At 35.8% G+C, this 14997-nt stretch overlaps 2 protein-coding genes across 13 annotated transcripts in view; one reads left to right on the forward strand and one right to left on the reverse strand.

Annotated features, from left to right (window-relative positions):
- fam20cl (family with sequence similarity 20 member C, like) overlaps positions 1–14997 on the reverse strand; it is a 588191-nt gene that overhangs the window by 98649 nt on the left and 474545 nt on the right. The window lies entirely within an intron of this gene.
- Positions 32–14511, forward strand: dzank1 (double zinc ribbon and ankyrin repeat domains 1). Of its 12 annotated transcripts, none has more exons than XM_087302579.1 (22): positions 32–182; positions 281–405; positions 760–910; positions 2604–2733; positions 3534–3576; positions 3969–4078; positions 4195–4283; positions 4688–4805; positions 4903–5016; positions 5936–6028; positions 6122–6244; positions 7745–7831; positions 8351–8506; positions 8945–9149; positions 9234–9337; positions 10245–10328; positions 10407–10497; positions 11081–11166; positions 11267–11350; positions 13750–13877; positions 13953–14027; positions 14136–14511. In XM_087302579.1, exons 2-22 carry the CDS (start codon positions 297–299, stop codon positions 14305–14307), a joined length of 2352 nt encoding a protein of 783 aa, XP_087158705.1. In that variant the 5' UTR covers positions 32–182; positions 281–296; the 3' UTR covers positions 14308–14511.

Consider the following 14997-nt stretch of genomic DNA (forward strand, 5'->3'; position numbering starts at 1 on the left):
ACCCACCAATAGCGCAGCCAGCTGTGTGTTCAGTCTAACATTACAGCGTCTTGTACACACCGTACACACCGTGTGCTTCGAGTGTCATCGAAAAAAACATTCATTTAATATAAATATACGAAATATTTACAATTCAATTGTAAAGTGATTAGAGATACTTCAATCTACAAAAAATAGTCTGTGTAAGCTCTTATTATCCAGTAGCCTAATGCACTAATAATAGTACAACGTTAAGCATTTTATGTCATTCTGATGATATATTTTATTTTCTATATTGCAGGTTAAAGAGCACAAACATGACTGCAGGATCAGTGGCAGCACCTCAAATAATCCCCATCCGCATTCCTCCTCCAGGTAAAGCCAAGCATGAGATAGACTCCAGCACTCCTGTTGAGATCAAGTCAGGTGAGTCAGTTTAGCTCTAAAGATACAGTTCACCCCCAAAATGAAAAAGCTCTCAACCTCCACTTATTCTAAGTTTTATGAATAACTTTCTTCTGTTGAACGCAAAAGAAGATATTTTAAAAAATGTTGGAAAGCATCAGCAATAGACAATCAAAATATGTTCCTGCTATGGGAGTGAATGGCTGCTGGTTTACAACATTCTTCAGAATGTCTTGTTTCATGTTTAACTGAAGAAAGACATTTTTAACATTTTAGAACCGTTTAAGTAAGAGGAAATGAAATTTTTGGTTGATTTCTTTAACACAAGCCTGCGTTTTGTTGATTTTCATGTGTTTTATAATGTATATTTCCCAGAATCCCCTGATGTGAGGGTCCTGTACACGCTGGACGGCAGTAAGCCGGAGCTGACAAAGAGGCCAGGTTTTGCTGACAGCACTCTGAAGTACACTGAACCTGTTCGGTTACCTGTGGGGAAAGTGTATGTGAAAGCCATGGCCATTTCTATGTAGGTACATTTTATGCTTTGTTTTTTTATAATAATGTGTGTGTTGTTTTTAACTACAGGCACTGCTACAAGTGTTGATTTTTATTAAAACTTTGAGATTTTGTTTTGTGCTTTGCCACATCATGAAAGAATTTATATAGCAGTTTATTGTAAATACTATAGTGTTTTTGATTGTAATATAGTATTTACAACACTTTGTTAATGAATGCTACAGCATAGTGAAGTATTAACTATAGTAAACTGTAAATCTGTAATAAATACTGTATTAACTTTCGGTTTTACAACAGCAAACTGTGGAGTATTGTAGTATAATAAACCATTTAGTTGTAGAAAACCTTTATATTTAAGAAACTAGTTTGTTACTACATGTGTTGTAATACCTAAACAATTAATTGAGTTAGTGCAACAGATTAATTTAAACGTACTATAGTATGGTTTGAAAACCTTATTACTTATAATATATAACATTTGAGATCAAATTATATCACTAAAGTACTTACTATAAAAACTGCTAAAGTATTTTTTCATATTTGGTAAATTTCAATAAAACTATTCCTTTATTGTTTACTTGTTTAAAAATGTTCAAGGTCTTTTTGTGTTGAAATTTAGTGCTGTTTCTAAAACTAAAGTGATGATGACAAAAGCCAAAGGGAGAAAAGTTTTTTTTCTTTACTTTATTACTTAGGAGTACTCCATTGATACTTTTTGCTTTCTCTTGCAAAACTTGTGTGTTGTAAAACTATCACCTTCTCTCCTGAAATGTGAGCATTTGTGTTGTCAAAACAGTTGATTTTGTTGTGAAATATTAGCATTCTGTTACAAAACTGTGGCAAAAATAATGCTTTGCCACACACAAAAAATGTCTTTTTGTTGTAAAACTATGGATTTCCCCTAAGAAAAATTAATCAAATCATTTCCAAGCAAGCATTTTGTTTTTTGGTTTAAAAAAAATACATTTGCTGTTTGTTCATATTACTTTTTTAAAACTGGCTAAAACTGTTTTTTATGTGTTAAAAAAACTTTATGTTCAATCCATTTGTAAAAACTAGTATGTTAAATGGTGGCATGGTGGCTCAGTGGTTAGCACTGTCACCTCACAGTCATACATACAGAGTGTTTATGGGGGTTTCCTAGTACTGGGTTGCGGCTAGAAGGGCATCCGCTGCATAAAACATATGATGGAATAGTTGGCGGTTCATTACGATGTCACAACCCCTGATAAATAAGGGACTAAGCCGAAGGATGATGAATGAATGAATACTACGTTAAATTAATTAATTCATTTTGTCCCAACACATATCGATTCTGCTGAATTTTTTTATAGTGTGTGACTAGTCTATTTTTGTACTATTGTTAGACGTCTATTGGATATACACTGACAGTCCAAATTTGCCTTGTTTTAGCCAAGATGTCTATGTTTGGACATCTTTTTAAATGTAAAATTGCTTTTTTCTTCTCTTGCAAAAAAATGTGTTGCCTTACAAAAATATTGTGATCTTTCTAAGAAATAAAATTCCCAATGACGCATCTATACTATATATCCATAATTAGGGGATAAAATATACTAGTGCGAATGTGAAAAGAGTTTTTTTTTTTAATCTTTAAAAGTCAAAATTGCCCAGTTTAAGAAACACCCTGAAATAAATTGCACCTCACATTGAGCCAATAAAGACTTGTTTGTAATGTGATGCAGTGATGGCCGCCAGAGTGCTGTGGTCACCAAGGTTTTCGTAGTGGAGCCGTCTGCTTCAGATGAACGGGAGCTAAATGCACATGATGAGGATGACTCTGTGAAGAACGACACAGCGATCGATGGCAAGGATGTCAGTTTTTTTTTTATACTTTATTTTTATTTCTTTTAAGGAGAGAAAAAATAAATAAATAAAACAAGGGGGAAAAAAGTACAAAAAGTAGATAAAAAAATAAAATTAAGTTAATAATACAATAAAACACCAGAACTTTAATGAACGGTTAAGGATGTCAGTTTTAAATCTATTCTTTACTTATTTTACAAATTAGCTGCCTGAGAGCTTCATACGCCTTCGAAACATGTTTTAGATGAAATCCGAGAGCTCTCTCATCCTTCATATACAGAAATAATCGTGAGAGTTCATAAATGTCAAAACATGTTATGTGACATCAACTGTAAGATCCAATAACACTTTTGTGCAGCAAAAAAAACTAAATATGATTTTGTTCACCTACTTATATCTAGTGTCAGGTCAGGGTGTGCTTTTACTAAGGGAAGTATGAGGTATTGTGTTTAGGGTCATAAGTGCCACACTTAAGTGTCAAATTGTCTGTAGTAAATGCCCCTTAATCTGACACTGAAGAGATTGATGAACAAAGAGCTTTTTACATTCTTTTTGGTGCACATAAGGATTCTTTGAGCTTCGTATCATTACAATTGAACCATTGAAGTCACCTGGAATCTTTTGACAATGTTTTTGGTTCATTTTTTGGAAGCCCAGGACTAGACTTTATATGAAAGATGAGAGAGCTCCTAGATTTGTGTTCTGAGGATAAACAAATAAAATAATTATAATTTTTGGGTGAACTAATTCTTTAATAATATTGCCTGTATTAAACAGTATATGTATTAATATTACCTTCTGTTCAACAGGTGGTGGAAAATGGGACTGGTGTCTCCTCTGTCAAATATTTAGGTAAATCATTTAGTTTCTGTTAAATAAAACACATGCAAAAAAAAAAAAAAAAAATATATATATATATATATATATATATATATATATATATATATATATATATATATATGTGTGTGTGTGTGTGTGTGTGTGTGTGTGTGTGTGCATAAACATTTGTAAAGTAATACATTTTAAATCATTTGTGATTGTGATTGTAATGCAAAATTGTGATTTCAAAAATAGGTTTTATTTTCTTTCTACAAATTCTTTATGCAGACTTTTGGTGGAAATCTCAACATTTGCTTAAAGTTTTAAGAGTTATTTATAATCCATTCTCTTTAAATAAACTTTAATTTTAGAGTTAATTCTCAGTTTCATGTTCTTTGCCTCTTTTTTTTATGTGTTTACATCAGATATTTCCAGTAATGAAGCTCACAGAGCTCTGAAAGGCCCTCGATTCCTCTCGCAGCGCCTTGGCCCTGGCTCATCTGCTCGCTTGACAGCACAAAACTCACAAGTAAAGGTTTACAACATCCACGAAACAATTTAAAACAACATTTACTACAAGGTCATCATGACAAACCAAAAACAGAGCACCTCTAATTTAACTTCTGCTCTGATCTTTCTCAATCTCATCAGAACCAGAGTGCTGATGTTGTGGAAAGCCCTTTAAAAAACCTGACCAACACTCAGATATCACGCATCCAAAGAGAGACAGATTTCCTGAGGTGAGCAAGAGATGAGAGAAATGATGATGTTATGTTAGAAAGTATTGTTTACTCCTTTGACACATTCCATAGTTAGAAAAATAAATATTAGGAGAGTAAATGGGTGACGAAATGGGTCATGTACAATATAGTTAATACTACAGCGTGTTGTAGCATTTATTAACAATGAAGAGTTGTAATTACTATAATAAAGTATAATACATTTTACTGTAATAGTTTTGAAAACACTAGTTTTTCAATAAATGACTATTGTATTTTTTTAACATGGTTCTTTCCATGTTTGAGTTGACAACACGTTCTTCTCATAGCAGTTGCTTGTCATCACACTCTAATTTACAAGTAGAGATTTTTCAATAATAATATTCCAATAATAATAATAATTTGAGACGTCTATCATTCTAAAGATGTCCTAAGTGCCTTAGCCATCGACCTTCAGACCCTTTTGCCCGATTCTGTCTGCATTGTGGAGCGCCAGTCCCTCCAATACCTGGTCAAAGACTGCCCCCTACTGAAGGAGGACAGGTACATGTTAATTCTATTACGTTCAGATAACAACTTATAATAATAATACGTGACACCTAAAATATTTGCGTGTACTGTGCTCTTTTTTTTTTTACAGATGGGTTTATGTATGCATTGTAAAACTATGGTACCTCTCAATACGGCCATATGTGTGGTGTGTGAGTCTCCATTAGATCAACAACTGCAGCCGCAGGCTACTCTGAGACTACAGGTAAAGGGTTTTCTGGATTGGATCATTCCTATGAGTTGTCGACCAATCACAGTAGACCAAACGTGTTAACAATACCTGAGTAGAGTTTGATAACTGTAGATCTGGTAACTGATCTGATCTAAAAACTTCTTGACTCATTCAAAGTTCAGAAAAATACCAAACAAAAAAAATAATCAGAAAACAAACCACATGCCTTCAGTGATTCAATCGGAAAAGGGTTAGTTCACCCCAAAATTTTAGCTATGTTGTTAATTACTTAGCCTTATGTCTTTCCAACATCCTAAGACTTTTGCTTAGAATACAAATTGAAAGAAAGCAAAGGTATGATCAAGTATAACACATGAATGTGCCCCCTATACTGACACTGAGGACAAGAAACTGTGTGCACAAAACCTTTTGTTTTATATGCACACAAAAGTATTCTTGTAGCTTGATAATATTCCGATTAAATCACTAAAGGCATACGGCCTGTTTTGAGGATGTTTTTTTTTCTGGATTTTAAATTAGTCTGGAACCTTGCTGTTAATACAGGATGAGGGAGTTCTTGGATTTCACATATGTTATCCTCATTTGTTTTCTGAAGATGAATGAATTTTTGGGTGAAGTAACACTTCAAGTTTTGAGTCATCTTGCTAAATGTTTACCTTCATCCAAGGAAAAAAAATCTCTCTTATATACACAGCAGCATTCGCTTTTTGTTGGTGTTTTTAACAGCACATTTTGTTAAAACCTATGTGCAGATAGTAAGACTGGAATTTCTAATGGTTTCATTTCAGGCAGTTTACAATATGTACATTTTTGATCCTGAAAACTTTGCAGGCCATTTACTTTCACAAAACTGCTATATTACACATGAAAATTAATATCTGAAACAGCAGAATGGGGCACAATTAAATTTATTATATCCCTGTTACTCTAGGATAAGTTCATCTGTCACTCGTGCGGGACAGGTAACCCAGCTCACATCACACACTGTGTCACTTGTGAATCTCAGCTGCTTCGACAAGCCAGAGTAAGAGCCCTGCCTACCAGAAATTAGCCAATCAGAAGCCTGCCGAGTTCATAGAATTGTGATTTGTCAATAATGTTTTATCATTCCACACAGCCTGTTTTGAGTGGACAGAGAGCTGCACCTGTACCCAGTTCACAAGGAAAAATGGTCTCCTGCTCAAAGTGCAATAGAGTCAACCACTCGGATGCCCGATTCTGTGATTGGTGTGGAGCGAAGGTGATTGACACATTTTGTGTTGTATTTTTGCATACTTGTGGTTGTCTGCAATATATATTTAGGTGGATATCTTAGTTTGTTCAGCTAAAACTAAACAAATTCTTAGTACACTTGACATTGGTATGCAATGCTTAAATTTGGTTTAAAAAGACGGTTTTGTAATCAGTAATAAATCTCCAGCATGTGCTTTCAGATGGAGCAGAATTTCACAGAATTACACAAAATGGCATTCATTAGCAAAAATAATTTAAGTACATGATAATGAAAACAAAGGATAATCATTCTTTATAATGACAGATGTTTGCGTAGCTTCTCAGTGAATGGCGGTTCTTTGTTGCTGCTATATCTGAAAGCATGTGAAATTACTACATTTAATAAGGTGTTTTTACTTTAAATCACTTCATAACTTCAGTTCAGTGTTTAAAAAAAATCCTTCTGTGATTATTCTGTGGTCGAGTGACCATTAGGTGAAGTTTAATTTATTAAACTAATTTCGAGAGGAGTACGTACTCATGATTAAACCAGCTGGCCCATATTAGCTAACCACGATCCTTCAATCAAGGATCCCTAGTTCCTATATATATCTCCTCCTTTTCCACTTACAACTATCTTTGTCTTGAAGAATCCCCCCTCCTCCCCCTTCTTCCACCTTTATCCAAAATAGGTAGCTCGGCGGCCCAGCAACCAGCAGCAATACCAATAGCTCCGGCTCCCTACTGAGCTTCTGGTATCTCTGCGTGGCGCTAGCACGCAGTTCTCTCCCAAAAAAAAAAACAAAACAAAAAAAAAAAAAGATTATTTTTTTGCTCTGCATTATAGACTTAAACCTAAGTCTCTTTTACTAGTCGTCTCGCTCTCAGGAAGTTCACCTTGGCTAGCTGCGGGGGAGTTTTGAGATAGCCCTGAGCTCAATCTCCCTTCGCCCCACAAAGAGAGGGAGCCCTGGACTCGAGGAATGCCTTGAGCTCAGGGCTCTCTCCTGGGACAGCATGCCAAATGAGCTTTCGTAAGTCATGAGCTAAGTGTGAACTCTTGAATCACTTTGAGTCAATGAAAGCAGTCCAATTTAATGTTTATATCTGTTTAATCTGTTTTGCCAGAGATTACTTTTTCCAGCCCATATGCTGTCCAAATCCCTCCTAAACGCAAAAAAGCCCTAAATATTAGAAAATTTTATTTAACTATTTAAATTTCATTAATTTATTTAGATACTTTAACTGTCATAAACTTTAACTATACAGCAACCAACACCAGCTGTCACCGAACCACAACATTAACCGCATCTCATCGAAACACTGCCCCCTCTCACCCACACACTGCACTTAATGTTGTGTAGATTACACTACCTATTATGTTTTACTTTCGAAATGAGGTATAAAATCGTCCCGTTTTATGTGCCGCTTGTCAATCAGACAACACTTGTATGTTTGTTCTTGCTGTCTGTTGTGGAAAAAAATGATCTTTAAGCGTTGTGATAGACCACTGTGATTTTACCTGCAGTCGCTGCATGATGTGCGTGCACGTGAAAGGGAGTCAGATTTGTCCAAGGAGTCAGATTTTGATACAATTTTCCTCAACCTTTTGCGGGTGAGCCAACGCGAGTTGTGCTATTCAATGTGCTATGTTTTGTTAAATAAGTTGCATATAAAATTTACAATCCAAATTTTGTTAACTCATCTATGCCACTTTTTACCTGCACTATCAAATTCAAAACCGCACAATCTGGCAACACTGATTTCCTGGGTTTCTTCTTCATGGCATATTTGGAGTTTCTAAACGAGAGCACCCTCTAGCCTTCGAAGGAGAGTGCTAATATCACAATTGTGCTTACCTGACAAGATGTGCATGACATTCTAAATCACGATACTGGTTTCATTACAATTTATTGTGGAGCTCTAATTCAAAGCAACAATTCACTTATTAAACAAAGCTTCACTGAGTTCACATTACGAACATAGTTTTTTAATAATTAAAGCCCTACTGATATCAACACAAATGTTCAGTCAGATTTTCAGCAAACTATAAACAAAAATAAATCCTCATACATATAAAAGAGTTTGTGTTATGCAAAGTAAATGCTGTGTGGTTTTGTGTTTATACATGCAGCCCGGCCACAAAGCCAGCAGTGTTAAATGTTCTCAGTGTGGAGCCAGCAGTCACCCATATGCTAATCACTGTGGGGGCTGCGGCGTCTTTCTGGATGGGCCACCCAGGATGCCCTTACAAGTAAACCAGAGACAGGATGCAGAGGAAATGCAACAGGTACAGCACAAAGCCTGTTTCAGTTGTCACAAGTCACATACTTGCAAATGCACTCTTCGCCATTTTGTAGTGTAAATAAACGAAGTAATGGTGAAGGGGGAAGAGCTTCGGTATCGTGGTTGGATTATTTCTATTTATTTGGGGTTGTGCTTGTAAAATTCTCCTATGTAGGTAATTATATTGCCTTCAAATGGTGAATGCGTCAAACTTATGATAGGTACTATTTGGTGGTTTGGTTTTTTATTTCCCTAGTTTGTCATCTGTGCCTGGAAAATGCTTTGAAATTCAGTTCATTAAAATTTTTGTTTAGTTTTCTATTTGGGATGACACTAAACTCTATGCTACACAGTTGAGTGTATATGTGCATAATGTATAGAGTGTAATTTGGGACACAATCACAGTGTTATTTCACTCCCTCTCACTCCATCTTTCATACAGACGGCTTCTGCAGCTGAATTAGCAACTGCTCCTCCATCTGTAGGTTTGCGCATGTGTGCAGATGCACAGACCCAGACGGTTGGTCTCTTTTTCCCGTCCAACACTGAGCTGAAAAAGCGGAGCCAGCAGAGGGAGGCGGAGCTTAGCAGACAGGAGCAGATGAGGGACAGGAAGCCCCTCCTCACCGCCATTAGTCCTGGCAGAGGTAGATTACTGGACAATCGCTGCACTGTTTTTCACTAAATCAGTGACATTGAATTGTGTATTTCCTGTTTGTATGTTTATTTAGGGTTCTGGAGGAAACAGTTGGATCACATTTGCGCACATCTGCGCAGTTACACTCAGAATAATACTGAGTTCAGAGCTCTGATTGGAGAACCTCGGCTGGGCAGAGTAAGAATTTTCCAGTCCACAAAAATGTATATTAATACTACTAATAAATAAAATTCTATAATAATAATAATAATAACAGAACAGCACAAGTAAAATGTTAAATAAATTAATTGCAGAAGAATATATAGGGGTGACGGAGTGGGGCAGTAGATATATATATATATGTTGTTGTTGTTTTTTTTTCTGGACAAAGTCTTATTTGTTTCATTTCGGCTTGAATGAAAGCAGGTTTATATATTTTTTTAATTTTCAGGACAAAATTATTAGCCCATTTAAGCTAATGTTGTTTTTTTTTTTGATAGTCTACTGAACCATCAATAACTTGCCTAATTACCCCAACCTGCCTAGTTAACCTTGTCAACCTAGTTAAGTCTTTAAATGTCACTTCAAGCTGAATAGAAGTGTCTTTAAAAATACCTAGTAAAATATTATTTACTGTCATCATGGCAAAAATAAATAAATCAGTTATTAGAAATGTGTTGAAAAAATCTTCTCTCCGTAAAACAAATTAGGGTGAAAAAAAACAATCATTTAGGGGGGGGCTAATAATTCTGACTTTAACTATATATAAATATATATGTGTGTGTGTGTATTTGTGTGTGTGTGTGTGTGTGTGTGTGTGTGTGTGTGTGTGTGTGTGTGTGTGTGTGTGTATATATATATTAATGTTACATTTAATGTACATATAACATACATTTTTTATTCTGTATTTTTATTAGTGTTTTTATTATTAGTGGGTATTTTAATAAATGTATTATTTATTTTATTTTATATATATATATATATATATATATATATATATAGAGAGAGAGAGAGAGAGAGAGAGAGAGAGAGAGAGAGAGAGAGAGATTAGCTATGATATTATTCTGAATCTCTCTGAATCTCTGTGTTTCCATCTGCTTTGTAGATGATCTCTGCAGTTATTCAGGAGGACAGTTATGAGGTCAGTCTACGCATCAACTTCATCTCAGCTCCACCGGAGGAATCGAGGGTCAGAAACACTCCCAAGAGCCTTTATACTGAATCTGAACAGAAAACAGTATGTTTATAAACATGTTGTTTTTTTCAGTCATCTTCTGCAGGACAGCGGAGCAGATCTGTGACTTCAGAAAGTCAGAATCTCAGTTCTGTGACTGAAGGCAGAAACTCAGCCAGTCCAGGTATTAAAGCATGTTCGCTTTTCTCTTGCTAATTGATGTCTAAATGTTTTAACAGCAAATTTTCCAGTTTTGTTTTATTACTCTTTTTATGTTAGTAATTGATAAGAAGCAGATATTATGCACCAAAGCAGTTTTACAAAGTGCATTTTTATTAATGTTTATTTTAAAAATGTGTATGGATTCCTTGGGACTGTTTATTTGTTATAGTACTTGGTTAATATGAATTTTAACAACAGCAATTATTTTGTGTTTATCAGAAATTATGACTTATAACACTTTACTAATTAGTGCTATAATGTGTATATACATTTATAATATTATAATGATTAATTAAATATCCATAATACACATGAATTAAAAATGCATCCCAACCAAACTCATTTTAATTATTGCCATTATATTGATCAGTATTACAAATAATTAAAAACAACAGTAATTGTTATCAAGTTATGCACATTTAATGATTTAATTTACAATAGTAAATAGCCATATAATATGTATTATTTGTTTATTAATTATTGATTTAATAAATAGTAAGGGATTTTCATAACTCTTTTTTCTGTGTCATTTGTTGAATGCACAGAGAATAACATTAATACAACAGGATCTGAAGTGAAAAAAAAGAAGAAGAAAAAGATCGGGACATCAGACGTGACTGAAAATCAGCCAGTAGGTATCCCACACAGGCACACACACTTACACTGACAAAATAACTCTTTTTATTTATGACAAAAGACAAACATTTTACAAGGAGGTTTTGTTTTTTCAGGAGTCTAAAGACAGTCTTCTTCTGAAAGAGGTTGGGCCTGAGGGACGGGGTCGAATTCCAGCGGTGCAGCAGCTTTTGGATGAGGTGAGGCATCTAAGTCCTAAACATTACATTTAAGTATTAGTATAATTCAATTATACATGACAATTTCATGTCATACATGGAAACAAATGTGTAAGAAATGCGCTCTAGAAAGTTTTATGCTTGTTCTGGGCTATTTCTCTACAGAATGTATGATTCCACTAGGGATGCAACAATACTGATTTTGGTTTTAGGGTCACAGTTTTGGTACAATTCAGTGTATGATATGCTCAGTCATAGTAATAAAAAAAAAAATAAACTCTACAAACAAAATACAATAAGGGACTTAGGAATGCACCGATACTAGTTTTTTGGATCCGATGGGATCTCAATACCAAAATTTTAGTATCAACCGATACAGATCTGATCCCGATACTGTGCTGTTTTTTAGCATTTTTTATTACCATAATACAGTTTCTATAGTTCTGGTGATAAACTCAAATAATAAACCTTCTTTAGTAAAAAATACTGTCTATTGTAAGTCCGCTGTGCATAATAGATAGCACAATCTAAATAAACATTATGCTTGCTATAAACTATGGGCTACATTATTTGAGCATTCATTATGACATTGATATGATCTGTTGTGGTCTAGCTTATGTTTCCTTCTTAATATTAAGAATTTTTTTTAAAATCTGTAATAGGCTACCATATTGACTCTAATCGTTGGTAAAATAACTCGCCTTTTAGCAAAGCCTGATGTTAGGACTGCGTTGTTGTGTTTCTGTGTGTTGATTTGATTTTTAGATAGAGGGCGTGCCTTCAGCGCACCTGATGCTGGTCGGCGCCCTTATTTAAACCCCAGCAGAGAGTTTGGCGGGGCCGCTGTCCATTCACTTGGCAGTTGGCCAGAGCCGCGCACCTATTTGGGCATTATGCTTTGTTTCACATTTATACACTATCACTGACAACATTTACAGCATCCATACATTTCACACTGATTGAATTATGTTACTGTACATCCCTGAGCCCGGTGTAACACTTATATTTACCTTGCAGGCTTAAAGCAGACTAAACTGAACCATCTGAGGCCAGTTTTACTTGATAAATGTTCCCTTGCCTAAACTTGACACGAGTCAGACGGAGAAACTGAAAGCATGTCTGAAAAATTCTGTTCTAATTTCTCTTAATCTTTTTGAAACAAATTTTGTTTGGTATAATTTGCTGGTTATTTTAATGTATTTTTGTGGGTCAGTTATCCACAAAATAAACAAGAATATTTGAAGTTCAAAACAAGGTCCGTTTTTAATGCTCTAGCATACAATCTGACAAACTGGTCTGTTAAATAAAATGTTAACATATATAACATTACAGTGAAATATTCACAGTTTCAGAGTAGTCTATATTAGGCTAAATCATTTTCTCTTAATGACAATTCATATGGGACGGGCTGTCAGTTTCACTTTTAATAATTTAATTAACTACTTTTACCACAATAACCCAGGCTTTACAAGCTACTCACAGCACTTAAAGTATTCCCCCTTAAGAATAAAGGATGAGAGAACATAAACTTATTGTAAGAATAATCTTATGGAGTGGTTCATGTCGTGTCTGCGCAGCCGGTGCCTGAATAAAGCGTTTGATGCATCACTGAGACAGCGCGCAGCCCTCCAGTGTACAAACACTTCTAAAACAGCAGCACAAAGGAGAGAAATCAGTGTTTTGAGGATCTGTCCAATGTATTATTGAGCCTTTTCTGATTTAAATGTTTCAGGTAGGCCTACTTTGTGTGTGAAGAGCAGGTAATAACCCTCTCTACTCCAGTGTTGTGAATGCGATCTAACAGACACAGCGCAACATGATTTAGAAATAGCAATGATCGTCATGCTGCAGATCAAAATTAGGCCTTTTAATGCACAACTAAATGCATTTCTCCACTGATTACTTAGAATAACAGGAACAACTAGTCTTGGTGTTTTTCATGTTGTGATGAATGCAACAAGCAGTTTGAGATGTGAATGAATGAAGAATGATTGACAGGCGCAGCGGCGGGAAGCGGTGAACTGGACATGAGTTTAACCACTTGAATATTCATCTGTGCTTCACATTAAACTATAGAATGGCTTCAGAACTTTTGGGATATAGTAGCCTACATGACAACTTTCTAGTGCCTTATAATAGGCTACCTTCGTGGCTTTTGTTGGCTTATAAAATACACAGAAGATAGCGCCGATACCCGATCCAGCAAAAACATGCGGTATCCATCAAAGTATTGAGATGGGTGCATCCCTAAAGTGACCATATTAAGTCACTTGCTGCATTTCAAAATACATCCAGCGTTTTAAACAAAGTAGAGTCAAATCTTACTCTATGAAAGTATTGTTTGATTTTCACTTAAAAAAAACCCTGATCTGTTTGGCGTAGTAAAACAAAAAGCAAGTCTGTTATAATGTCTCCCGCAGGGTGCTGATCCAGCATGTTTGGGAAAAGATGGACGTCCCGCTCTGGTTGCTGCAGTGCTAAACGGGCATCATGATGTTATTCCAGTGCTGGTGCAGAGAGAAGCAGATGTCAACCAGGCGTCTGGGCCGTGAGTTGACAACAAGTTTGATACTTCAGGTTTTATCCGCTAAATACATTATTTCATCATCTGTGGTGGTTGCAGGTTGAAAAATACAGCTCTGCATGAAGCCGCAGCTCTGGGAGATGAGGGTCTGAAGAGTGTTGAGATACTCCTAGGGTGAGTTTAACAAAGTCCATATTTGTTCTTTACTTACTGATAGTTCAGTAATTTTAATAAATAAATTCTACGGCCTAAAGGCTTTGTTTTTTAAACCATCTTGCACAGGTGTAACGCAAGTATCAGAAAGCAAAACGATCGAGGCCAGACACCGTATGATATTGCCGTGGCTGCAGGCAGCAGCTCTGTGCTCTCTCTGATGGCAGCTCACCTGGGACAGGGTCTGTTACTGCGCCACACCAAAGCCAGGAGCCTGTCTGGACTGGACACCTTCTCATGAGACAATCCACATTTCATCTTATCGGTACCACTGTTCAACACTTCTTTAGCCCCGCTTTTAAAATTTACATCTAACTGAAACAAGTCAGGATACAGATCTCACCAAAAAACTTGACATATTCAAGGGAAATAATTGCTGAATACAACTGCCGTTCATCAAATGTGTAATTATAATATTTTAATAAATTAAGAGTGTGATTCCTGATTCTGTGATTTGTATTTAGTGGTACTTATTTAAATGTGAAGTGTTGTTGCAGTATAGCAGAAAACTTTTCAGACTTTAAGTCATGTCAATGTGCATGACCCCATAAAAAAAATAAAAATTAGCACCAAATTATAACATATTTTCACCACAGAATTAAAACAAAACTGCAGAAATAGAACAGTAGCACTGTATTTTGCTATTTTAAAAATTTACGACTGTGAGAAATAAACTCAGAACGACAAAACAGCTATAAACACAATTGTAAGAAATTATGATACACTTCTAAGGAAAACAGATCCCGGGGCCGGGTCGCGAGGGCAGTAGTCTTAGGAGGAAACCCCTGATCTCCCTATCCCCAGACTCTTCCTCCAGCTCCCGAGGGGGATCCCGAGGGGTTTCCAGGCCAGCCGAGAGACATAGTCCCTCCAGCCTGACAGATCTTCTCAGCCTATCTATAAGAGTGCGCCCTGCCACCCTGCGAAAGAA

Source organism: Danio rerio, chromosome 22 (genome assembly GCF_052040795.2).
Source record: "Danio rerio strain M-AB ecotype USA chromosome 22, GRCz13ab, whole genome shotgun sequence".
In the NCBI taxonomy this organism is placed as follows: Eukaryota; Metazoa; Chordata; class Actinopteri; order Cypriniformes; family Danionidae; genus Danio; species Danio rerio.